Source organism: Pongo pygmaeus, chromosome 10 (genome assembly GCF_028885625.2).
Source record: "Pongo pygmaeus isolate AG05252 chromosome 10, NHGRI_mPonPyg2-v2.0_pri, whole genome shotgun sequence".
NCBI classification, from domain to species: Eukaryota; Metazoa; Chordata; class Mammalia; order Primates; family Hominidae; genus Pongo; species Pongo pygmaeus.
The window spans coordinates 62,276,844-62,304,220 of NC_072383.2; the positions used below are offsets into that span (position 1 = coordinate 62,276,844).

The window sequence follows — 27,377 nt, forward strand, 5'->3', positions numbered from 1 at the left end:
ATAAAGACTTGATAGTTTATATGGATGCTATCTCATATTAGCATATATGGAATTAATAGTGTATCACTATACTTTTTTTTTTTTGAATAGAGATCAGTCTGTCACCCAGGCTGGAGTGCAGTGGTGACATCATAGCTCACTGTAACTTCTCCCATACTCTACCAATCCTCCTGCCTCAGCATCCGGACTAGCTGTGATTACAGGTGTGCACCACCACACCCAGCTACTTTTTTTTGGGGGTAGAGACAGGGTCTCGCTGTGTTACCCAGTCTGGTCTCAAACTCCTGGCCTCAAGCAATCCTCCCACTGGCCTCACAATGTTGGGATTACAGGTATAAGCCACTGCACGTGGCCTTACTATGCTATCAATTCCATATATGGAAAGATGTTTTCCCTTTCAGAGCTCTTTAAAGCTCTGCAGAAGATTTACATGTGTTTATAGAGCTAAGAGAAATCAGGGCATGGAAATTGAGTGTGTAATAAAAATTAAACTCCTCATGTTATATAATCATGCATAACTTCTATCTTCATTCTCTGAAGTTGCCTAGAGCACCATCACAGCTAGGAAACTTCCATCATGAATTACCTTATTTCCAAAAGCAAGTACCCAAATAATTGTCTCAAGAGAGGAAGGACAAAACTGTTACAAGCTGAAATATTTGGGGATTTGTGTGACTTGACTAGGGAACCACAAGGTTTTATATAATGCCTGATTTAGCCCTGTGCCTAACAGTTTAAATCTTAATGCTAATGTTAATTGGTTCCCAGGTGGTTGACCTTATAAGAAAACATTGTGTGGTATTTTAATGTGGTAAACGTGAATGAAGGCCTGTGGCTCAGTTAATCACTCCCACAACTTTGAGCTGTGGGTTTTACTGGTGGAAGGAACTTGTCATTAGATATCAAAGAACTGAAATTAGTTGGAATTGTAAGCAGTGAATAGATGTGTTGTTAGAATGATTCCATCACTTATACATTGTTTAAAATGCTAATAAAGTAACTTGCTTTGTAAGAACTCATTAGAGTGGACTTTTGTTATCTCCATTGTGCATTTGATAAAACTGAGGCTTAGAGAGGTAACAAACTAGCTTTTAAGTCAGTAATTGGCAGCCGAGACAGCAACCCTAGGTCTGTTACATTCAAAAGCCTCTGAGCCACGCCGCATGACTTCCCATTCATTCGTGTTTGCTGTAGTACTACTCTGGGAAACACCATCTTCCTCTTCCCCTCCACTCAGAAATTTAGCCCTAGATTAGCAGCGGTCTCTGCTCCCTCATGTTGAGAAAGGCCTGTTTTGCTGTCCGTGGGCAGAAGGGACCCCTTCAGAAAGCTATTCCTTATGAGGAATAGCGGCTTGAGATTTTGACTGCACGAATATTGCAGGACCTAATTTTAGTATTTAAGTTTTAGTTCTTAAATTCTTAAGTTTAGAGTTAGATACTCCAATACGGCCGTTTTCCAAAATACCGAGAGGGAATTAAATGAACATATTTACATTTAAGAATTTAACGTCTTTCTGGGTGATGGGAAAATGAAAAAAAGAATGTAAAGTCTGAATTACTGCGAGACGATAATCTGGCTCCACTGCTGCCAAAGTGGGCCCTTAAAACATAGAATCCATCCCTCCCAGCTCTGCCGGCCGTCTGTGCCTGCCCCCCACGTGTCCCACGTTCTGCACACCTGCAAATCTTGGGATGTAATCCCTTGCTCAGCGTCGGTCCGCCCTACTGTCGGCCGGCGCTCGGGGTAGGGGCGGGATTTGCAGTTGCGGGAATCCCAATTACTGTGTTCGCTGCTCAGGGCTCCTCACTTCCCCTTTAGAGTAAAGGGCGAGGGCAACAGTGGACGGGGTGTGTCTCCAGACATCCCCCTCATTACCGTGGCCGCGGAAGCCGACTCGGCAGTTGCCGCCGCGGCTGTGGTGGCTACCGGACGGGCCATAGGCGTGCGCACGCGCACCCGCACCGGCGCGCCGGCCGTCGGTCACGTGGCCCCCGGCCAGGGCTTGCGAAGCCGGAAGTGTCCTGGGGCTCGAGGAGGCCGCGGGAGCCCGCCGGCGGTGGCGCGGCGGAGACCCGGCTGGGTAAGTGAGACGGCCGCGGGCTGAGGGGCCAAGGCGGCGCGGGGCGCGGTCGGTCAGGCCTGCGCCGCCCGGCGGGGAGCGCTCCCGCCCTCTGTGGGAGGCTGGGATGCTGAGTCAGAGCGGGAGCGGGGGCGGGCGCACCGAGAAGCCCAGCACGACCCGAGGCCAAGCCATCCAGGACCCCGGCTGCGTGGACACTGCCTCTGGGGTGTGTGTCAGGGGCGGCCGTAGCCGGTGGAATGGTCACGCGGGCCCTGTTCCCTGCATCCCCGCTCCTCGCCGCGCGGCCGGTCCTCGACCTGCATCCCGTCCGGCGGCTTTGGGCATTAAGAGGACGACTCCGTTACCGGGCCTGGGCCCTGGCTGCCCGGGGAGGCAGGGGCACCTCTCCCTTGGAGTTAGACAAGCTGTTTTCTACCCTCTTTCCGTGCGTCGACACAACGGGCAGTTTTTAAATGCATTGATTTTTCAGAGGATTAAAAAGAGACGTTTCCTTAGAGTTTTAGTGATGTTCAGTTCGCAGAGGTTGACTCACACCGGAAACTAGAAGCATAAGATGTTTTAAATATATGCCGATGAAATACGAATTCCCAGACGTTTCCTTGCTCCTCGTCTACCTGGCTTATGGGTTTAATTTGTAATCTCTATCCCAGGAATTTTTAGTAGGTGGCCTCAAAACAACTCCCAAGTAATTGCCAAATGTATAACCAAAGACTGGTCTTTTCCACTCTGAAACCCCCAGTGTATGAATCACATAGGGGTAGAATTTAGAAATCCTGGAACTTTGTCCATAGGCCATGTCGTCAAACCTGTTTTCATCCCTCAACAAATAGTAACTTTCGTTTTGGACGGTATAAGGAAGTAGGCTGAAGACGGCATAATCAGCAACATACTTGTTGAGTGCCTGCTTATATGCTTGTCAAAAATTTGGGAAGATTTATATGGCAAGCACGTTGTGGGTGTGCTGAGTCATGTTTTAGCATGGTATTGTGGAGTTATTGGAAGATAGTTTCAAAAGACATTTCCCCTGACCACTATTGTGATTACTGTTAAATAGAAACCATAGTTTTGTGTCTGCATAGAGAACAGATATCTTAGCTGATAAATATTTTTCTTATTATCCTGAAGGTACATACGTATAAGTACCTAATGGTACTATTTGCCATTTACAGTTACATTGATTAGGGAAGGTTTTTCGTTAGATAGTTGAGACGTGTGTTATTGTATCGTGAGTGAAATGTAATGACTGACAAATGTATATTCCTTATTTGTGAAAAGGGAATCTTATTTTTATTGCTTATTTCCAATAGTCGTATATAAAGTTTATCTAAATTAGATGGGTAGTAAAATTATATACAAATATCCTGCTATATCAGTGATTGGTAAAATTGAGACCCCTGACCATTCTGCATATTCCTAACCCAACTTGGGGATATTGGTGGTCATTAATTCATCACAGAATACCTAGTCTAGCATACTGCTTTTTGCTTTAACTTACTGTGGAGGGATATTAAAATCCATGTTTTAATGACAGTACAGCAGGTTTAAGGGGGCATAGTGGGACTAGTGTTTATGTTATGTTAGCATACATCAATTTTAGTCCAATGTGGAGCTTGGATACTTTGTATATCTTGATAGATCCATAGCTTTTCAGTATTAAAGACTTGATAATACAGGCTACTTGGTACGTTTATATATTTATACATGGAGGTTGGAGAAACTATCCTTAAATTAATTTGAGAAGAGTTCGTAACTTTTCAGGAATAATAATTTTTGCACCTTTCCTTTATGTTTGTCAGGTTCTGTGTAGATTGTGTAGATAACATTTTAGCTTATGGGAATATTATGCAATGGCAACATTTGTTTTCATTAGTGTTTCCCTGCTCTGAAGGAAACAAAGTACTTTTTTCTATATTTGTTATATTGTACATTATTACTTTTCTTTATTTTAAAACACCTTAAATTATGTCATAAATTAATCTTTCAAAACATTTGAAGGAGGTAAGTAACAGTATCACTCTCATTAACAAAGACAAAATTAGAAGAGAAATAGGTGTTGTTTTTGTTTGTTTGTTTTTGTTTCTTTTTGAGATGGAGTCTCGCTCTGTCACCCAGGCTGGAGTGCAGTGACGCGATCTCAGCTCACTGCAACCTCTGCCTCCCGGGTTCAAGCAATTCTTCTGCCTCAGCCTGCCGAGTAGCTGGGATTACAGGCATGCGCCACCTCGCCTGGCTAATTTTTTTGTATTTTTAGTAGAGACGGGGTTTCTCCATATTGGCCAGGCTGGTCTCCAACTCCTGACCTTGTGATCCGCCCGCCTCGGCCTCCCAGAGTGCTGGGATTACAGGCATGAGCCACTGTACCCGACTGAGAAATAGATGTTTCTTTCAGCCCTGTGATAAGTGAATTAAATTGAATGTATGTCATTGGTTAATGTTTTTTTTTTTCAAAGCTCATACAGCATTTTAGCCTTGAATATTGCTAGAAACTTAGATCTTTTTTTTTGAGACAGAGTCTCGGTCTGTCCCCCAGCCTGGAGTGCAGTGGCGCGATCTAGGCTCACTGCAAGCTCCGCCTCCCGGGTTCCCGCCATTCTCCTGCCTCAGCCTCCTGAGTAGCTGGGACTACAGGCGCCCGCCACCACGCCCGGCTAATTTTTTTGTATTTTTAGTAGAGACGGGGTTTCCCCATGTTAGCCAGAATGGTCTCGATCTTCTGACCTCGTGATCCGCCCGCCTCGGCCTCCCAAAGTGCTGAGATTACAGGCGTGAGACACCGCGCCCGGCCAGATTTTTTTTTTTTTTTTTTTTTGAGATGGAGCCTTACTCTGTCACCCAGGCTGGAATGGGGTGGCACGATCTCGGCTCACTGCAGCCTCTGCTTCCGGGTTCAAGTTATTCTCCTGTCGCAGCCTCCCGAGTAGCTGGGATACAGGCACTTGCCACCATGCCCAGCTAATTTTTGTATTTTTTGTGGAGACGGGGTTTTGCCATGTTAGCCAAGGTGGTCTCAAACTCCTGGCCTCAGGTGGTCTGCCTGCCTCGGCCTCCCAAAGTGCTGGGATTATAGGCGTGAGCCACTGCTCCCAGCTGAAACTTAGATTTTTTTTTTGTCATATTATTGTATTTTATTATAGTATGTGTAGTGTATACTAACTTACAGGGGAAAAATGTAAACAAAATGAAGGTCATGGGGAAAATGGCATCTTGCTTTAATCTTCAACTTAAAGGTACTCTTAATAATCCATTTATACCATTGTGTCAAATTTTAGTCATCCCTGCAGAATTTTAGACGAATGAAAACAGACAAGGTAACACCAAAGAGTTAAGCACAGAAAGTGATATTGATTAAAAAGTTGAAAGTAAAAATCTACATTGGCTAGAACTGAACATTCAGATCCGTCTCTCCAGAGGAAAATCTAACTTGAATCATAATGGTTCATATTTTGACTTGTTCATACCATATCAGTTAGCAACTTATGACTTGAAAATACTTTGAAACTTAAGATATTTATATTGAACTGTTTATACACTTTATGTCAGTAACAGATAATGGGTGATCTTACTTGAGACTAAAAACAGCTAACATTTGTTTCTTAGCTGTGTTACTCCCTTAAAACATAGTTGCAAATTTTTTTTTCTCTTAGTATAACAAGAGGATTACCTGATCCAGCCAAGATGCAGAGCACTTCTAATCATCTGTGGCTTTTATCTGATATTTTAGGCCAAGGAGCTACTGCAAATGTCTTTCGTGGAAGACATAAGGTGGGTACAGAGAAAACTTTTGAAGACCTTTTATCACTGTATGTATTTTGTTCTAAGATGCATGTTGACACTAAAGTGTGTGACTTGGTGATTTTGATCCCTTTGAAGAAATTGTTTTAATGATTTTTGTGGTCATTTAAGGCATAGCTGTGTCAGGCAGTGAACATATCTACCCAGTGGTGGCACAGGTTAAGTGTTAGTGAGTGGAGGAAAACAGATTGGTTGAAAATGGACTGGGAAAGATTAGTGTTGTGCCTTTTGATGCTTTCCCCAGCCCAACTCCCCAATGGTAGAGAGTGATTTCACTGACAGAAGTTCAGTGTAATGAGTTGAGGTAGCATTTGATGTGGTATTTTGGTTGGTAGGGAGGCAGATGTGTAGTGGGAGGGGAACTCACAGGTGTTTCTGATAGGCTCTGGTAAGGGTAAGTGCCCCCACTAAAACAGCATCCTACAAAGTAGATTGGAGTAAAATGAGATTCTCAACAAGGAGCCCAGGTTGAAAAGACCATATTTTGGTATAAGGTAATCAGAACCTGGTAGTGGAAGTGGGAATAAAATAAAAAGATTATTCCCAGAGGCACTTCAAGAACCAAAAAGGGGCCGGGCGCGGTGGCTCAAGCCTGTAATTGCAGCACTTTGGGAGGCCGAGGCAGGTGGATCACGAGGTCAGGAGATTGAGACCATCCTGGCTAACACGGTGAAACCCCGTCTCTACTAAAAATACAAAAAAAATTAGCCAGGCGTGGTGGCGGGCACCTGTAGTCCCAGCTACTCGGGAGGCTGAGGCAGGAGAATGGCGTGAACCCAGGAGGCGGAGGCTGCAGTGAGCCAAGATAGCGCCACTGCACTCCAGCCTGGGTGACAGAGTGAGACTCCATTAAAAAAAAAAAAAAAAGAATTTTGTGTTAGATTCAATGTGGAGGATGAAATTAAAAATAGTTAAAATAATTTAAAATGAAGAAATTGAAGATAATTAAACTTTCTATTCTGGGAAAAAGCTGGAAAAATGGAGTCTATTCTGAGAAAGAAGCTGGAAAAATGGAGTACAAAGTTCATTTACAATACAAATAATAACGAATTTTTCAGTGCTATGAATTTGTTTTGAGCTAAATGATGTTTGGAGCTTCCTAAATCCTTATTTTCAGAAATAGGGCCCTAAACGTTTTAGTAGAGAGGAATTGCTTCCTCTTTTCCTGTATTCTTGAGACTACCAGTCAGTTCTGTCAGTGACGATGAGATAAGCGTACATGGGGGAGGGGATGTTTCCTCTGGGGAGAGAATATTGACTATAAACACCCTTTATGGCTCATAGAGAATGAATCAGAAGTACCATACAGACAACTTTCAGCTTTCCTCCCCCTGTATCTAGAATTATCCACAAGCTCTGGATTCTTATTCAGATTACTTGTGATCAATCCTGGGTACCCCGTCCTAGAAATTGCTTTTGTTTTATGCCGAGGAGAAAATGACTAGTGCCTCAGAATTTAGCATTGAGAACACATCTGATCATCTTATCTTCCTATAGTCCAAATTAACAAACTTTTAATAATCACTTGGTATGTGTCAGGCACTATGGCAGACCTAGTGAATATTACTATAGCTAATGTGCAGTTAGGTATACTGCACATTAACTGGACACAGTTTCGAGTTTAGTAGCAAGATTGATTAGAAAGGAAGTAAATTGTAAGCTGATGGGATGAGAGATAGTCAATAGTGATAGAGACTGGATGAGACATATTGAAAGGGCCTGGCACTAGAAGATACGTCACATATCCTGCTCCTCTTTCCTTGCTTAGATACTCAGTGTCCTTCATGTAAGTGACTACACATAGTATGCACTCTGTAAATGTTTGCTGAATGAAAGAATAAGTGAATGAATGAGGACTGATTAGACTACCCCAAGACAACCTAGAGTTCTCCAAAGGAAACAAATATGTACTTTACCCATTATAGTGTGGAAATCTAAAATGAGAATTTCAGAAGTATAAGAATTAATTAAAAGATTGTGAAGTCGAGCGTGGTGGCTCACACCTATAATCCCAGCACTTTCGGAGGCCAAGGCAGGTAGATTGCCTGTGTCCAGGAGTTTTGAGACCAGCCTGGGCAACATGGCAAAACCCTGTCTCTACTAAACACACACATACACACGAGAAAGATTGCCAGGGCCCAGTCTAGTATTTAGTCCCCAATAGTTTTCCTAGGGATGTGCTTTGAGAAACCATGTTTGTTCTTAATGACAGCAGTTTCAACTGTTTAGGACTATATCCTACAAAAAATCCTGCTTCCCTTTAGCTATTTAAAGGACTTTTACCATGATATTAGCCCTTTTATATTATTTCTTAGAATGACCAAATTCTTACATTTATTACTTGTTATTCAAAGTATATTATCTACTTAATCTCTTTTTTATTAAATTGCTTTTAGTTACTAATGTATGAGTGTGGGTGTGTGTATATGTGTGTGATTACCATGGTGAAGTTGAAGGGAAGAGACTTGAAGGATGTGTTGATCTGCACATATGGATATATACATATATACATATATATAATATATATATATGGATCTCTATTATTTGTATACACTTTGACTTAGTGAATAATAGATGACTGTGTATGTGAATAAAGGGAAAATGGTACGTTTCCACCTGTATCCCGATAATCTTGCAGGCATGATGTAGTCTATACAAGTTTGGAAAATAATGACCATGAGGTCAGTGGGTATATTGCAAAATTGCATTATTTTCCCTGCTTGCTCCTCTGTTAGGATTCTCCTAGTTTTAGACTGAGTTTGAGGCCTGTCTCAGCTTAAGAAAAATCACTCTGTTGGGTGATACATAGATTTGGCAGTGTCTTAACCCTTGCTGAACTAAGGGAAAAACAGTGAAACTATAGTTAAATTCTTCTCTTTTCATATGCGTGAAAATGGTCATTGGCTCTTTCATCTTTCATTTTCCTCTAGAAAGAATATATATCAATTTGTGTATTTTGCATGACCAGGGTGAGGGGAATCACATAGGATGATGAAGCAGTTAAATGGCCTTAAGGATCATGTGATTCTGGAGTGAGAGAGGAGGGTGATGGCTCTAAGTGGTGAATCTGAGGAAAGTATAAAGAGGGCTCCAAAGCAGGAACAGTACAGAGGTCCTGACAGAGAGCCATGAAATGTCTTTAGCCATGAAATGTGCTTGAACCCCAAGCTCAAAGAGAAAAGGATTTTCCTGCTTGCTTTAGGGAAGTTCAACCTTGGATAAATGGGGGAAAATGTAAGGCTAAACTCAAGACTGGCCACGAGGGAGAGGCCTGCTCATTAGAGTGACTGGAAGGAAGTGGGAGGGTCTGAAAGACAATCTTAAAGGAAGGTTAATAAGAAGAACATATGAATATGATGTTTACCTGAAATGTAAGCATGTGTTTTGAACCTCTAAGATTCCCTCCCAACTACAGCTGTGCTTTGTAATTTTGTGTGTGATCTAGGTCATGCAAGAGTGAGAGTGGGATGCTGTGGTACATCAGTAGAGAAGAAGAAATAAATGCCTTTACTCCTCTAGAGAGGGTCTATGAAGGAACAGCCTGCCCTGGTCATCTAGGTAGAGTTGCAGAAAGTAACCCAGGGCAGCAGGGGTAGAAACCAACCAGGAAGTCTACTTTAGCCTCGCTCTGCAACTCCTGCTTTCCCCACTCCCCTCCCCCACATTGTCCTAGCTACAAAATAATTCTGAAAAGTTAATTGTATAACTTTGATATTCTTAATAAAAATCTCATAGGTGGAATGTAGTGTTCAGTCTCTCTGTCCTGCTTTGATTAGTTTAAAATTATTAGGCCTTGGAGAAGCCCTTATGAGTTTCACTTTCTATTTCGTCTTTAAAAGATGATTTTGCTTTTGATACTATTATGGCTTTTATCTTCTGATGTGTGACTATTTTTGCCCCTACTGTATCCTCATGAAAGCTTTATTTATAATATGAAAGAAAATATCCATTTCTGAATTCCAAAAGGTGTAATTTGAAAGAAATGTTGAGCAATTAATTGATTCATTTTAACTTTTTAGAAAAGTCAAGAATCCTCATACAGATTCCCTGTGCCTAAAAGATGCATGATGTTCTGTAAGAAAATAAGTTGTAATAGCGAGTTCTAATGCTACCTTTTAATCTCTTTTACAATATTATGAATAAATAAAACATTTCTCTCTTTTTTTTTAAAGAAAACTGGTGATTTATTTGCTATCAAAGTATTTAATAACATAAGCTTCCTTCGTCCAGTGGATGTTCAAATGAGAGAATTTGAAGTGTTGAAAAAACTCAATCACAAAAATATTGTCAAATTATTTGCTATTGAAGAGGAGGTAAGTAGTAAAACTTTAATCTTATATTTATTGTAGTTATGAGTCAAGAGATAGAACCTAATATTAAAAAATGGATTTTTTTAAAAACTGTTGAAAATTAGGGTTTGTACAACCAAATACTTTATCCTAAAGGATTCTTGAAGAGATAGAACAATAGAAATAAAATATCATAAAAATGGAATCAGAAACAGTAGTGTAAGAAATAAAAGGGGGTGGCCGGGTACGGCTGGGTGCAGTGGCTCACACCTGTAATCCCAGCACTTTGGGAGACAGAGGCAGGCAGATCACGAGGTCAAGAGATTGAGACCAGCCTGGCCAATGTGGTGAAACCCCGTCTCTACTAAAAATACAAAAATTAGCTGGGCGTGGTGCTGCGCACCTGTAGTTCCAGCTACTTGGGAGGCTGAGACAGGAGAATTGCTTGAACCCAGGAGGCAGAGGTCACAGTGAGCTGAGATCGTGCCGCTGCACTCTAGCCTGGCAACAGAGTGAGACTCCATCTCAGAAAAAGAAAAAAAGGATCATTTGAGCTCAGGAATTCAAGAACAGCCTGGGCAACATGGCAAAACCCTGTCTCTGTAAAAAATACAAAAATTCGCCGTGCATGGAGGTGTATGCCTGTGGTTCCAGCTACTCAGGAGGCTGAAGTGGGAGGATCACCTGAGCCTGAGAGGTCAAGGCTACGGTGAACCATGTTGTGCCACTGTACTCTAGCATGGGTGATGGAGTGAGACCCTGTCTCAAAAAAAAAAAGAAAGAAGGAAATAAAAGGGTATTGAATATGGTTACCAGTATTATTACTAGAAAAAGAAAGGTAACAAGTTAAATCTAATAATTATAAAAAGAAAAAATCGAACTTTTAAAAAAATAAAAATTTTATATTTCGTGAATAAAAATTTCAAGAGTCCTACAGTTTAAGATATGAAGTCCAATTATAAAAGAATTGATTTTTTTAAGGGGAAATAGTGGAAGTAAGAATGTCATTAGGAAAAGTAATCTAGAAATAATGGAAATAGAAATTATTTTAATCCCTTTAAACATGAGCAATCAATAAAATCTTTGGGAAAAAATGTAGTTTATACTCTTTATCCGAGTGATTTTATTTTTAGTGATTATTTCTTAGAAAGTAATCAGAAATACAATTTTATGCATAAAGATGTTAATTGGCATCCTGACGGTTAAATAAGTTGAATAAATTAGAATGTGTGGCAGATAGTTACCAAGAATTAGCCAAACTCAAGGTTAAGAACATAGCCTTCCATACTGCCAAGTCTGCTCAAGACTTCTGATACCAATTGCAAAGGAGTTTGGCAAACTGCACAGAGAGAACAGTTCCCATAAGACTACCCTCACGTCATCCCAGCCAGCTACAAATGTGGGGATTGCCCATGACACTCAGATTTGGTAATTTGCTGGAATGTAGAATGACTCACAAAACTAAGGAGAGTGCTATACTTATAATTACAGTTTTATTGTAGCAAAAAGATAGAAATTAGAACCAGCCAGAGGAAGAGACACAAAACGTGGAATGTGGGAGGGTTCCAATCTTGAAGCTTCTTTGTCCTGAGGGACACATTACTCTCTCAGCATTGATGTATGACAGTATGCATGAAGTATTGCCAATCAGGGAAGCTCACCCAAGCCTTTGGTGTCCAGGGTTTTTACTGAGGCTGGATCACTTATTGCCTGTATTGCTGACGTTTAGTCCCCAGCTCCTTCCAGAGGTTTGGGGTAATTCCTTTGGTCTCCATTTCCTCTGGAGGGTGGAACTGATACGGTGTGTTCTAAAGCCCGCATCCTAAATCATGCTGTTAGTCTCTCCAGTGGCCAAAGCCCCCAGAGGAACAAAGACAGAAGTCTTATTCTTTCAGATGGGACATTTTAGGGGCCAGAGATCACTTTCCAGTAGCCAAGGGCAAAGCCTGACTTCTCTTTGGGTAAAGTTAATTTTTTACCGCACAATAGTTAAGTGGTAATGAAAAGAGAGATTTACCAAAATTTTCATCTTCTTGGAACACCTTATATATGATGTTATGTGAGAAGAATCAGAATTAAAAATATATATGTAGTATGATTTTAATATATACAGTGTAATATGCAAACAGCATTATGTATCTATGACATTATTTCATCCATAGAAAAAAGACTGAAAGAAAATACGCCAAAATATTAATTCATTATCTCCAGGTAATGGAATTATGTATACTTCCCAAATTTTCAACAATCAACATACATTATCATTTAAAAGCAACAGTTTTTTTTTTTCTATTACAATTATTTCTCTCTCTTTTTTGAAATGACTGCCAGAGAGTAATTTAAAATATTTTATAAAAGTGTTTTGGAGATATGTGGAAAAAAATTATAAAAGAAACAAAGGATAAAAACTTGGAGATGAATAGTAGATTTTAAGACTCATTCACATTTTCAGATTCTGAAATTGGCATGCATCTTATAATCATTGTGTATATGTAATTTGATGGTATTTCTTTTTCCCTGTAATGCTGTTATTAAATTGATGAAGCATTATAATCAATGGTACATTAAAATTAAGGTTTAAAACAAATCAGCAGCTCAGATGCAAATGAGCAGACTGGAGCTTTGCTGCAAGAGGGACCACTCAGCTGTTCTGCTACCCATTTATTTTTAAGGATAGGACTCCATTCCTTGAAGTAACAGTAGTCATCATAAGAAAAATTTCATTTTAAGAGGTTAGAAGAGCTGTTGTCCTAAATGTACTGTTATACATAAGAAATTCAACACTGGTGTGGTGACTCACGCCTTTAATCCCAGCACTTTGGGAGGCCGAGGCGGGTGGATCACGAGGTCAGGAGATCGAGACCATCCTGGCTAACATGGTGAAACCCCGTCTCTACTAAAAATACAAAAAAATTAGCCGGGTGTGGTGGCACTCATCTGTAGTCCCAGCTATTTGGGAGGCTGAGGCAGGAGAATGGAGAGTGGTGTGAACCCGGGAGGCAGAGCTTCCAGTGAGCCGAGATCGCGCCACTGCACTCCAGCCTGGGTGACAAAGCAAGACTTTGTCTCAAAAAAAAAAAAAAAGAAGGAAAGAAAGAAATTCAAGTGACTGGGTGTGGTAGCTCATGCTTGCAATCCCAGCACTTTGGGAGGTTGAGGCAGGCAGATTGCTTGAGCCCAGAAGTTCGAGACTAGCCTGGGCAATGTAGTGAGACCCCGTCTCTACAAAATAATAGAAAAATTAGCCAGGCATGGTGGAGCATGCCCGTAATCCCAGCTACTTGGGAGCTGAGGCAGGAGAATCACTTGAACCTTGGAGGTGGAGGTTGCAGTGAACCAAGATCGTACCATTGCACTCCAGTCTGGGTGACAGAGCAAGACTCTGTCTCAAAAAAAAAAAAAAGATAATTTTAACAAAACCATTGTAACATTGTACCAATGATTTTGTAGTTCAGATTTAGCTACTGTTTACTGTGATTTGTCTTCAAAAACAAATCCAACTTCTTCACCTAATAGGAATTTGGAAAATGTTAGTTATTTTTTTTTTTTTTTTTGAGATGGAGTCTCGCTCTGTCACCAGGCTGGACTGCAGTAGTGCGATCTCGGCTCACTGCAACTTATGCCTCCCGGGTTCAAGTGATTCTCCTGCCTCAGTCTCCTGAGTAGCTGGGACTAGAGGCATGTACCACCACACTCAGCTAATTTTTGTATTTTTAGTAGAGACCGGGTTTCAGCATGTTGGCCAGGATAGTCTCAATCTCTTGACCTCGTGATCCGCCCACCTCAGCCTCCCAAAGTGCTGGGATTACAGGCGTGAGCCACCACACCCAGCCAGAAGATGTTAATTCTTATATGTGTATGGTCAACAGATACTGAATCTCAGGTGAAGCAAACTGCCTTCATCATTGTAGCAAATCCTACATTTAAATGAAATCAGATAAGTACTGGCATATAATCAAAATTTATTTTTTATGTTGATTCCTAATCAATGATTTTTTTTTCAGACAACAACAAGACATAAAGTACTTATTATGGAATTTTGTCCATGTGGGAGTTTATACACTGTTTTAGAAGAACCTTCTAATGCCTATGGACTACCAGAATCTGAATTCTTAATTGTTTTGCGAGATGTGGGTATGTTTGTTTATTTATATGATTTCATGTATATATAAAATTTAATAACAGAATTTTTAAAAAATATCTTCCATTCAAAACTGAAGACCTTTATGCAATGCTTCATTAGATATGACACCAAAAGCACAAATACCAGAAATAAATATATAAATTGGACTTCATCAGCATTAAACATTTTTGTGCCTCAGAGGACATCAGGTAAGTGAAAAGACAGCCCATAGAATGAGAAAAAAATGTTTGTAAATCATACACTGACAAGGAATTTTTGTCCAGACAACTCAACAATAAAAAGCCAAATAACCCAGTTTAAAAATGGGCAAAGGATTCGCGTAGATATTTCTCCAAAGAAGATACACAAGTGGCTAACAAATACATAAAAAAAAGCTCAACATTAATTAATTAATAACCAACATCATTGGTTATTAGGGAAATGCTCATCAAAACCACAATGAAATACCACTTTATACCAATGAAAATGACTAATATCAAAAAGACAAACAGGGCCAACCATGGTGGCTCACGCCTGTAATCCCAGCACTTTGGGAAGTGGAGGCCGGCAGATTACTTGAGTCCAGGAGTTCAAGATCAGCCTGAGCAACATAGTGAGCCCCTGTTTCTACAAAAAATAAAATAAAAAATAGCCAAGCATGGTGGCATGCACTTGTAGTCCCAGCTACTCAGGAGGCTGTGGTGGGAGGATCACTTGAGCCCAGGAGATTGAGGCTGCTGTGAGCCTTGATTGTGCTCAGCCTGGGCAACAAAGCAAGACTATCTCAAAAAAAAAAACAGCAACAACAAGCGTTGGCAAGAATATGGAGAATTTGGAACCCTCATACATTGCTGGTGGGATTGTAAAATGATACAGCCATTCTGGAAAACAGTCTAGGAGTTCCTCAAAAAGTTAAATATATAATTATTTAACTTTTGACCAAATGACCCAGCAATTCCACTGCTACATATATACCCCAAAGAATTAACATATCCATATAAAAACTTGTACTCCAGTGTACTTAGCAGCATTATTCATAATAGCAAAAAAAAAAAAAAGGAAAACAGCCCAAATGTCCATCAACTGATGAATAGATAAACAAAAATGTGGTATGTCCATACAATGGAATATTGTTTGTTTACAAAAAGATATGAAGTAGTTATATATGCTACAACATGGATGAACTTGAAAACATTATGCTAAGTGAAAGAAGCCAGACACAAAGGCTGCAATATTATATGATTTCCATTTATATGAAATGTCGAGAATAGGCAAATCCATAGAGACAGAAAACAGATTAGTGATTGCTGGGGGATCAGGAGAAGATGGAGTTGGGTATGAGTTGTCTTTTTGGTGTGACAAAAGTATTCTGAAATCAGTGGTGATGGTCGTATAACTCTGTGACCAAACTAAAAATGACTGAATTGTACACTTTAAACAGATGAATGTTATGTGTGAATTATATCTCAGTGAACCTATTTTTTAAAAAAATTACTGCAATCAAAGGAAATAACATCTTAAGAGAAATGAATTAAATATTTGAGGAATGGGAAGAAGTCAAGTGATAAAGAAGGTAAAAGGTTGGTGGGAATTCTTGAACTTGACACTGGAAGCAGAGTGATTATTTAGGTGAGGATACGATGAGAGAGAAACAATATTACTAGTATGCTACAGCCTGTTTAATCAAATAGAAATTATAGATATGATGTCTTCCTAAGTGTATTGGTAGTCCTGAGTTTTAATAATTATACATTGATACCCCTAAACCTTTTACATATTTTGAATTTGAACATTCATCTATCAGCCCTCAAGCAAATGTATAAAGTTATCACTGAGTGACACTGCCTGTGAGTTAGACAAAATAGCTTAATTTCAGCAAAGTAGACAACTTTGCCCTTAAGAAAAAAGAAAAGAAAAAAATGGGCTTTTTGGAATAGTGCCAAGCATGTGAGAATACATTTTTATGGAAACAAGTTTGACACTTTGCTGTTTTTCTGTTTCTTTTTTGCTGTTTTACATATTGAGTCCAGTTTACTTTTAGGGAATTTTTTTCCCAAGATAAAGAAATGTAAAACTCTGGTGAAAGATTGATATCTTTTTTTGGGAATCTTTATTATTTTTATGTTTAAACAGATCACCCATATATATATAACCAAAGTAATTCAAGAAATCATATGCTTAAGACTGTTTTGTTACATTTTCCTGGTAGTACTTAAGAGACACTGGTTTCTTCCTTAGACCACATTAATTTTTATCATTCTAAAACTTCTTGTAACTAAAACATAAGATCTTTTATATATATATATATATATATATATATATTTATTATCTATTCTTTGAGTAAAATTACTTTGAACCAAATTATGGAAAAATTTATATTAAGTTTGGGTAACAATATCAATGAATTTGAGACATGCACACATACACGTAAATGTCTGCATTATGACTTCTTTTGTTTTATATTGTTGAAGTGGGTGGAATGAATCATCTACGAGAGAATGGTATAGTGCACCGTGATATCAAGCCAGGAAATATCATGCGTGTTATAGGGGAAGATGGACAGTCTGTGTACAAACTCACAGATTTTGGTGCAGCTAGAGAATTAGAAGATGATGAGCAGTTTGTTTCTCTGTATGGCACAGAAGAATATTTGGTAAGTCATGCATCACTAATATTTTCATTTAAAGAAGCTTGATATATTGTAATTATAATTGGGTAATTGGTCAGCCAATTAGCTATAAAATGTCATTTTTATGACAAAAATTAAATATTCTATTCTAATGAATATGTGCAACATGGGAATTAGGTACTCGCTTCCAAGGGTGCTGTTATTTTTCTGTTAAAAATTCTTGGAAGTTTTGTAGCACCCTTAAATTCTTTAGTTTTACTGATGCTATGGATCTAAATTAAAAGGGTCTGTTTTTTGATGAGCAGTCAATATATTACAAGCTTGTTATAATACTGTTTTTTATATATTCATTATATTTATGAAACAGATAATTCTGTCTGGGGGAGTTGGTTATTGAATGATGAAAAGGACCATTGTTAGAAACACACACACACACAAAATGCCCCTGAGAAGATCTAACTTGAAATTTTAGAAAGCTAGAAAAGCTCTGTAGTTGAAAAAGTTTATGTAGGTTTTTGTAAAGTCAGTAAATATTTGAAACACTTAAGAAAATATACTTAAAAGTAAATACTTTTAACATGTAATCAGGAAGTTTAATATATATAGCTCACTGATTATTCATGGCTCTGGGTTTTGTCTTAAAAGTCATAGAATCAATGACTTTTTTGCATTTGGATTGTGCTGTTGTAATTTTATAAGATGAAAGATATCTACCACGCCCTGTGTCTTTATTCAGATATTCTAAGTCTGGCATGAACTAAATGTCTTAAATTGTTATCCTAACAATTGATAACCCCAAATTGATCTGTAGATATATGTGATGATCTTTTAGATAAGAGTACCTAACTAAGAATGGGTCAGACACAGTGGCTCATGCCTATAATTCCAACACTTTGGGAGGCCGAGGATTGCCTCCTCGGCAGTCAGAGGATTGCTTGAGCCCAGGAGTTCAAGACCAGTCTGGGCACAATGACAAGACCCCATCTCTGCAAAAAATTACAAAATTAGCCAGGCATGGTGGTGCACGCCTGTACACTCAGCTACTCTGGAGGCTGAGGCAGAAGGATCCCTTGAGCCCAGGAATTTGAGGCAGCAGTAAGCTATGATTGCACCACTGCAGGCTGGCCTGGGCTATAAAGCAAGACTCTGTCTCTTAATTTTTTTTAAAAAGGTACCTGGCCCGGGCATGGTGGCTCATGCCTGTAATCCCAGCACTTTGGGAGGTCGAGGTGGGCAGATCACAAGTTCGGGAGTTTGAGACCAGCCTGAGCAACATGGTGAAACCCCATCTCTCTTAAAAATATAAAAATTAGCTGGGTGTGGTGGCGTGTGCCTGTAATCTCAGCTACTTTGGGAGGTTGAGGCAGAATTGTTTGAACCTGGGAGGTGGAGGTTTCAGTGAGCCGAGATCGTGCCACTGCACTGTAGCCTGGGTGACAGAGCGAGACTCCGTCTCAGAAAAAAAAAAAAAAAAAAGGACCTAAAAATGGATTTTATTCATTCATTGCACAAATATTTATGAAGTGCCTACTATATACCAGATACTGTTCTAGGTGCTCAGACTTCTATGGTGAACTAGATACACAGTATTCCTGCTCTTATGGAGCCCACATTCTGGTAGGGAAAAAAGACAATTAACAAGTAAGTAAAGTAAATTCAGATCATTAAAGTGTAGCAAAGACAATAAATTAAGGTAATAAGATGAAGAGTGACTAGCAGGAGAAAGATAGCCTGGGAAAGCCTCCTTTGAGGACTAAATGAACTGACACTGAAATGATAAAAAGAAGCAAGCCAGGCACACCGTTCTGACTGCTGTTCTGTGGCCATTCCCTGGCCCTGTGAAAGCTACCTCACCCTGCAGAAAAGAAACTCAACTACCGGTCCTCATACTCCTCAGCAGTTCCCTCCATCTCTGCTTGCTGTGTACTACTGAACCCTGCTGCATCAGTCTAGCCTCCTCTCCCCTACAACCTGTGTTGTTGAGGGCCCAGGATGCCTATGGGGTCCTCTGGCTGGCTGAGTTGTGACGTATGAGCTGCTTTGTGATACAGTGAACTCCCTGTCATTGTGGATCTGGAGAATGTGTCATAGAACCTGGATAGCAGAGGGAAGTACAGTTGTAATGAATTCACCTTCAAGCTTCCTGAGACTCTTGGCTGGAACAGAGACAGGACTCAGACGTTTCTGGCGAGTGGAATCAGGCTTCATATCCTGAATTCTCCACATGAATGTAAGCTCCACAAAAGTAGGGACTTTCATCTTAGCCTGCCGAGAACACCAAGCAGAATTAGACAAGAAGAAATCACCTCCTTCCTGCTCCTTTCTCCGTCCTACATGACATTTGTGCTTTTGCTATTATCCTTTTGTCTCTTCCTGGGCCTCAACATGTTACTGAATCAACGCACATCTTCATTCTCATTTCTCTGTTGGTGGTCTTCTCAATTATATTTGGCTAGACCATGCTTTCTGCTTCTAGAAGCAACACTGCTGAATTCACACCAGAGCTTTGGTACAAGGCAGCTTCCTGATTCCTTCACTTTCCCCAGTTCAGACATTCCCCTTGTCTTTTCTCTTAGAGCAGTAAGCCTCCAATAAATAGCTCAAGGCCATGTTCTCCCAGACTGCCTCCTTTCCAGTGGCAAGCTCAAGCCCGTGTCCTTCAAATTCAATTATTAGATAAGATAACTTGTTCAAAAATTCAGTTTCTCTCTCTCTTTCTCTTTCTCTCACCCAGTACTTTTTTTTTTTTCCCAACCCCACTTTCTGTAAGAACAGCCTATTTCTAAAAGCTAGTTCACCAGCCCCAGCTCCTTGTCTCTGGAGCCCACACCTGTCATAGCCAAAGCCATAGTAGGTGAGTGCTCAGGACACTGCCATTCCCAGGAGGGCACTGCTTGCCAAGGTTTACTGCTCTAAGAATGTACTTGGGCTTCAGTCTGGTTCCATCAGGCCCAGAGAAAACAGCAGCTGTAAAGGCCTGGAGACAAGAATGACCTCAGAAGTTGGAGAAACAGAAAAGATGGCAGTTTTACTGGAATTTAGTGAGTAAAGAGACGAGTGGAAAGAGTTAGAATTGAAGAAGTGATCAGGGGGCTAGCCAGATCAGACAGGCTAGTAGTTTAAACCCTGTCAGACCAATACCCCCTTTTTATAATAAATATTTTGCAGTGTTCCCTTCAGTATCTTGAAATTCCTAGATAATATTATAAACCTGCATACCTAATTAAAATAGCATATCTTAATAATGTAAAGGAAAATATTTTATAATAAAATAATAGATATTTAATATGTAAAAATTTAGAAACAGCTTCATGAGCAAACAAGTAGTCATTTATGCTTGCACCTATATGTAATACCACTTTGAATACAAGTGCAGTGATAACTCATGTTGTATTAGTGAATCACATCACAAATGGTAGTATTGTTATTGACATGATTTTCCAAAGTAGTGAACAATTTTTGGTAAAGTTTCTAACTAAACAAAGTAAATTTAAATATAGTTACATTCTTGGAAAAGCTGTGCAAAAATACTTTGTTATGTATAAAATGGAGTTCGAAATAGATTTCTCACTTGCACAAGTATCTAGCAGAATATTCCAAAGTCATTCAGGCTATATATAGGAGGATCATTTTTCAGAACTATCACATATACTGCAGTATGTCCTTCAGTGTCGGGTCTCCACCTTTTCCAGTCATGATAATCACCGTAACAAGCAAACAGCAGTCCTGTACCAGCCTTTATGAGGTTGCTCCCCCAATACCAACTATTAATCTTTCATGTAACCTCCTGGAAACACAGTTTAGCTTTTGCCTCTAAGACTTTTAACAGGAAGAGCAAAACATTAAATAAATTAACTCCAAGTCTGTGCTGTACTCTAGGCTGAAATTTAACTCCAATCTATTTATTTCCTATTTCAGAATGGGAAATATTCAAATACAGTGCACCAGAAGTTATAAAATGAGATAAATAATAGTCTAAGGCTCAGCAGCCTAGCTATATTCTACATTTAATTGGAAACTTCCCTCGTTTTGAAGCTCCCAGGAACTGCAACCCAGATGTTAAATTCTCTCTCTTTTGTATGTTAAAGTCCAAAGAAAACATTCTTCTACTGTTTTTTGTTTTTGTTGTTGTTATTGTGACGGAGTCTCAATCTGTCGCCCAGGCTGGAGTGCAGTGGCATAATCTCAGCTCACTCAAGCTCCGCCTCCCAGGTTCAGGTGATCCTTATGTGCCAGCCTCCTAGATACCTGGGGTTACAGGTGCACACCACCACACCTAGCTAATATTTTTGTGTGTGTATATATATATATACACGTATATTTTTGAGACAGAGTCTCATTCTGTTGCCCAGGCTGGAGTGTAATGGTGCCATCCCAGCTCACTGCAACCTCTACCTCCTGGATTCAAGCAATTCTCCTGCCTCAGCTTCCCAAGTAGCTGGGATTACAGGCGTGTGCCACTACACCCAGCTAATTTTTGTATTTTTAGTAGAGATGAGGTTTCACCATGTTGGCCAGGCTAGTCTCAAACTCCTGACCTCAAGCGATCCACCCACCTTGGCCTCCCAAAGTGCTGGGATTACAGGATGTGAGCCACCACACCCTGTCTCTTCTACTGTTTTTAATATGATGGATATCATCTCAGTAATATAATCCTGAAAACCTTGGAGTAGCTTTATCCTTATGCTCTTCTTCCAGATGTAATAGCCCAGGCCCAGTAACACCAAGCCAGTAGCACATCAGGAGAGAGCCACTGGGCACAAACGTATCAGACCAGCATGTGTCAAGCCACCCCAAGTTAATCACTCCCAGGGAATAGCTTCCAGCTGTACCAATTAGGCAGTATATTATTGCACCTTGTGAGGTGGTCCGTCTTTGTCTCCTTCTGGAATCACTGTGTCTCCTCTTCCCAGGAGGCTTTATATTCCAGAAGGCATCACACATATCCAGGTACTCTTGTCCTCTTCACGACACCATTTATACACTAAGTACCAGCTGCTAGGTCAAAGATTTGGCAATCACTTCTTTGGACAATAATCACTTTATGTGCTGTGCTATAGAACCAGCAAAGCCACTGAGATCCCATATATCTAGTAGGCGTATGTTTGGACACTCACGTCAATACCCAGGTCTTATACTTGTCTGCATTCTGATTTCTTATTAAAATGTATTTCTCAAAAGAGTCTTTTTCTCACCCCCATCTCCAGCGCCCCCCCGCCACCCCGACCCCCAGAAATCAGAGATTGTGATCCTTTGGGAGTAAGAGTCACAGATTGCATCATTTAGAAGCCCCTCCCAGCAGCATTTCCTACGCTGGTTCCCAGTTCCCTGGGCCGTAGCTAAATCCTACAATGTCATAAGGAATTGTTTTGGTTTGGGATCACTTAGATGGTAACTCTACTTTGGTCCATACGTACACTTTTTAAGATTTATCTTCCAAAAATCTTCAAGTTGCCAGTGTATAACTTTCATGAAGGCAGATGGGAGGAGGCCATGCTGTGTGTGACCACTGGTTATTCTCTGCAGAACAAAATGTCCATCAGAATATGTTAGGTTCTGTAAGCTCCTAAACAATTTCTTAGAAGCTCCATCTGTTCTCAGTGACTATGGTATAGTGCAGTGTCCAATCTTTTGGCTTCCCTGGGCTACACTGGAAGAATTGTCTTGGGCCACATATAAAATATGAAAGATGGTCTTGGGCCACACATAAAATAATGATAGCTGATGAGCTATTTAAAAAACGAAAAACCTCAATGTTTTAAGAAAGTTTATGAATTTGTGTTGGGCCACATTCAAAGCTGTCCTGGGCTACATGTGGCCCACAGGCTGCGGGTTGGACAAGCTTGGTGTAGTGTCTCCTATGTGTAAGGACGTGTGTTTGATGTCAGTAGATCCCCAGTGAACCCAGTCAAGTTAGTCCTCTGAATTGATTCTAGAGAATTTAATTTCATTAAATTAAATGCGCTTACCCTGACAGATTGTATTTGAGGGATAAGGCAAAGAAATTAAGGCTGCCTGATAGGTTTTGGGTGTGAGCAGCTAGATATGTGGTGGTATTGTTTACTTAAAGTTTAGGAGGAAACAAGTTTAAGTGGGAAGACCAAGAGTCAATTTTGGATATGTTAAGTTTGAGCTGCCTTTTAGACATCGAGAGAACAGTAGGATATATGAATCTGAAGCTCAGGGCCCAAGGTAGTTTTGGAAGTTAAAGCATACATATGATATTTAATACATTAGGTCTGAATGGGAGATGAGGGAGTAAGGCAGTTATAATAAGCATGGACAGCTGTACTGAGAAGTTTTGCTGTGGTGGGAAGCAGAGAATTGGGTAATTGTTGAAAGGAGTTTTGTGGTCAATTTAGAGATCTTTTAAAATGGGAGATATTAAAGCATGTTTGTAAGCAGAAAGTAATGAATCAGAACAGAGGGAAACATTGCTGCATTAAATAAGTGGGATAATTACAAGAATTGATTTCTGGAATTGGCAAGATGATATGATGGGCTCTACAGCACAGATGGAAAAGTTGGCCATGTATAGGCGCAGTTCCACTGTGACTGGAAAGTAGGCCTGGAAAATGGACACAGATTGGCCAGGTGCAGTGGCTCATGCCTGTAATCCCAGTACTTTGAAAGGCCAAGGCTCTTAAGGTCCTCAAGGATCACTTGAGGTCAGGAGTTCAAGACCAGCCTGGCCAACAGGGTGAAACCCTGTCTCTACTAAAAATACAAAAATTAGCTAGGCATCATGGCAAGCACTTGTAGTCCCAGCTACTCAGGAGGCTGAGGCAGGAGAATCGCTCGAACCCGGGAAGCAGAGGTTGCAGTGAGCCGAGATCAAGCCACTGCACTCCACCCCATCTCAAAAAAAAGAGAAAAAAAGAAAACGGACACAGATTCAGGTAGGTTGTATTTGATAAAGGGCTTAAGGGAGTGCTGGTCTGATTCCTTCCATTTCCACATTAAATTATGAAGCAGGGTCATCAAAATTGAGGATCAAAGGAGGTGGTGGTGGAGGTTTGAGGAGGGAGGGGAATATGTGAAATAGTCTTTTCAGATTGGGAAAGTGAAGTTATTAGGAAAATAAAATAGAATTTCTAAGCATTATTGAGTATCCATTTGTTTGTATAATGAAATGGGTCACAAGTTCATAGATTTTTTCTTTTTTTTTTTATCTTAGCACCCTGATATGTATGAGAGAGCAGTGCTAAGAAAAGATCATCAGAAGAAATATGGAGCAACAGTTGATCTTTGGAGCATTGGGGTAACATTTTACCATGCAGCTACTGGATCACTGCCATTTAGACCCTTTGAAGGGCCTCGTAGGAATAAAGAAGTGATGTAAGTGGTTTCCCGATCTAAAATCAGAGAAGCATTTAAAAAATGATTTCTATCTTGGTTCATCTTATTGTTAGTGGTTTATGCTAATGAAAATTGGTTTAACAATTATTTCTGATATTTTAAGCTACCTGGTTTTTAAAAAGAATGCAGCCTTATAAAAGTATGCATAATTTTACGTTTAAGATATTTATGTTTAAATATCTTATATACACAGTATAAATGGTATTCAGTCTTTGGCCCATCATTAAAAATGTACTGCTTTCTAGACTTTATTTCAGCACACTGTTTATTTCACTCTGCATACTTGTCAGCACTTTTCTCCCATACAACCAAAAAAAAATACATAGTTCTGTGGAGTATTATAATCATTACCAGCTCTAAAACAAACATCAGTCTTACCCTAAAGTGAACTGATTCCTTTTACCATTTAAAAAATAACATTTTGGGCCAGGCACGGTGGCTCACGCCTGTAATCCCAACACTTTGGGAGGCTGAGGGAGGAGGATAGCTTGAGCCCAGGAGTTCCAAGACTAGCCTGAGCAACAGTGAGACCCTGTCTCTACAAAAAAATACATACATTAGCCAGCGGTGGTGGTATGCTCCCATAGTCCCAGCTACTCAGGAGGCTGAGGTGGTAGGATCACCTGATCCCGGGAGATTGAGGCTGCTGTGAACTGTGATTGCACCACGGCACTCCAGCCTGGGTGACAGAGTGAGACCCTGTCTCTAAATAAATAAATGAAAGAAAATTAAAAATAACATTTTGGCAGTAATGTAACATTAAACTTTTTTTTCCAGTGTTGCAGATTTGGGCCAGACACTTGATATATTTTACTAGTATAATGTATATACATTTATGTATTGTCACAATTTTTTTTTAATTTCCATTTTTATTTTAGATTCAGAGGGTATGTGTGAAGGTTTAGTTAAAAGGGTATATTGTGTAGTGCTGAGGTTTGGGCTTTTATTGATCCTATCACCCAGATAGTGAACATGGTACTGAATAAGAAGTGTTCGGCCCTTGTCTCCCTCCCTCCCTACTTTTGGAGTCCTCAGTGTCTATTGTTTCCATCTTTGTGTCCATCTTTGATGCATTAAATAAGTGGGATAATTACAAGAATTGATTTCTGGAATTGGCGAGACAATATGATGGGCTCCACAGCACAGATGGAAAAGTTGTGAACGCAAGATTTAGCTCTCACTTTTAAGTGAGAACATAACAGTATTTGGTTTTTTGTTTCTGCATTAGTTCACTTAGGATAAAGGTCTCCAGCTGCGTCCATGTTGCTGCAAAGGATATGATTTCATTCTTTTTTATGGCTGCATAGTATTCTACAGTGTATATGTACCACAGTTTTGTTATCCAATCTGCCATTGATGGGAACCTAGATTGATTCTATGTGTTTGCTATTGTGAATACTGCTGGGATAAACATACAAGCGCATGTGTCTTTTTAGGTAGGATGATTTATTTTTCTTTGGTTATATACCCAGCAATGGGATTGCTGGGTCAAATGATAGTTCCATTTTTAGTTATTTGAGAACTCCAAGCTGCTTTTCATAGGGGCTGAACTAATTTGCATTCCCACCAATAGTGTATAATTATTCCCTTTTCTCCACAACCTCACCAGCATCTGTTACTTTTTGTTATTTTTTTATAGCCATTCTGACTGGCATGAGATGGTATCTCATTGCAGTTTTGATTTGCATCTCTTTGATGATTAGTGGTTTTTTCATGTTTGTTGGCAGCTTGCATAGTCTTTTTTTTTTTTTTTTTTTTTTTTTTTTTTTTGAGATGGAGTCTCGCTCTGTCGCCCAGGCTGGAGTGCAATGGTGGGATCTCAGCTCACTGCAAGCTCCGCCTCCCGGGTTCACACCATTCTCCTGCCTCAGCCTCCCGAGTAGCTGGGACTACAGGCACCCGCCACCATGCCCAGCTAATTTTTTGTATTTTTTAGTAGAGACGGGGTTTCACCATGTTAGCCAGGATGGTCTCGGTCTCCTGACCTCATGATCCACCCACCTCGGCCTCCCAAAGTGCTAGGATTACAAGTGTGAGCCACCACACCCGGCGCATAGTCTTCTTTTGAGGGGAGTGTGTTCATGTCCTTAGCTCACTTTTTATTGGGATTGTTTGTTTTTTTCTTGTTGATTAGTTTAAGTTCCTTCTAGATTCTGGATGTTAGTCCTTTGTCAAATGCATAGTTTACAAATAATTTCTCCCATTCTCTAGGTTGTCTGTTTATTCTGTTGAGAGTTCTTTTTGCTGTGCCAAAGCTCTTTAGTTTAATTAAGTCTCATTTGTCTATTTTTTATTTTGTTGCATTTGATTTTGGGGTCTTCATCATGAATTATTTGCCTAAGACAATGTATGGAAGAGTATGTCCTATATTTTCTTCTAGAATTTTTGTAGTTTGAGGTCTTACATTTAAGTCTTTAATTCATCTTGAGTTAATTTTTGTATATGGTAAGAGGTAGGGGTCTAGTTTTATTCTGCATATGGTTAGCTAGTTTTCCCAGCACCATTTATTGAATAGGGTATCCTTTCCCCATTGTTTATTTTTGTCAACTTTGTCAAAGATATGTTGGTTGTAGATGTGCGGCTTTATTTTAGGAGTCTCTATTCTGTTCCATCAGTCTGTGTATCTGTTTTTGTACCAGTACCATGCTGTTTTGGTTACCGTAGCTCTGCAGTATAGTTTGAAGTCAGGTAATATGATGCCTTCAGCGTTGTTCTTTTTGCTTAAGATTGCCTTGGCTATTCAGGCACTGTTTTTGTTCCATATGAATTTAGAATAGTTTTTTCTAATTCTGTGAAAAATAGCATTGATAATTTGATAAGAATAGCATTGATTCTGTAGATTGCTCTGCATAGTATGGATATTTTAATGATATTGATTCTTCCAACCCATGCTCATGGAATGCTTTTCCATTTGTTGTGTCATTTATGATTTCTTTCAGCAGTGTTAGTTCTTGTAGTGATCTTTCAACTCCTCAGTTAAGTGTATTCCTAGGTATTTTTGTGTCTGTTTGTGGCTATGGTAAATGGGATTGTGTTCTTGATAGTCTCAGCTTTATCTGTGTATAGAAATGCTACTGATTGTTGTACACTTATTTTGTG

General features: G+C 39.8%; 1 protein-coding gene across 1 annotated transcript in view; it reads left to right on the top strand.

The window, feature by feature from the left end:
- Positions 1 to 1,725: 1,725 nt before the first annotated feature.
- Positions 1,726 to 27,377, top strand: part of TBK1 (TANK binding kinase 1) — a 50,240-nt gene continuing 24,588 nt past the window's right edge. The window contains exons 1-6 of the mRNA XM_054442285.2: positions 1,726 to 2,083; positions 5,731 to 5,848; positions 10,051 to 10,191; positions 14,172 to 14,301; positions 16,762 to 16,943; positions 24,097 to 24,257. Of these exons, the coding sequence (XP_054298260.1) occupies positions 5,762 to 5,848; positions 10,051 to 10,191; positions 14,172 to 14,301; positions 16,762 to 16,943; positions 24,097 to 24,257 (701 nt within the window). The 5' untranslated portion in view covers positions 1,726 to 2,083; positions 5,731 to 5,761. The remainder of the gene's footprint in view (positions 2,084 to 5,730; positions 5,849 to 10,050; positions 10,192 to 14,171; positions 14,302 to 16,761; positions 16,944 to 24,096; positions 24,258 to 27,377) is intronic.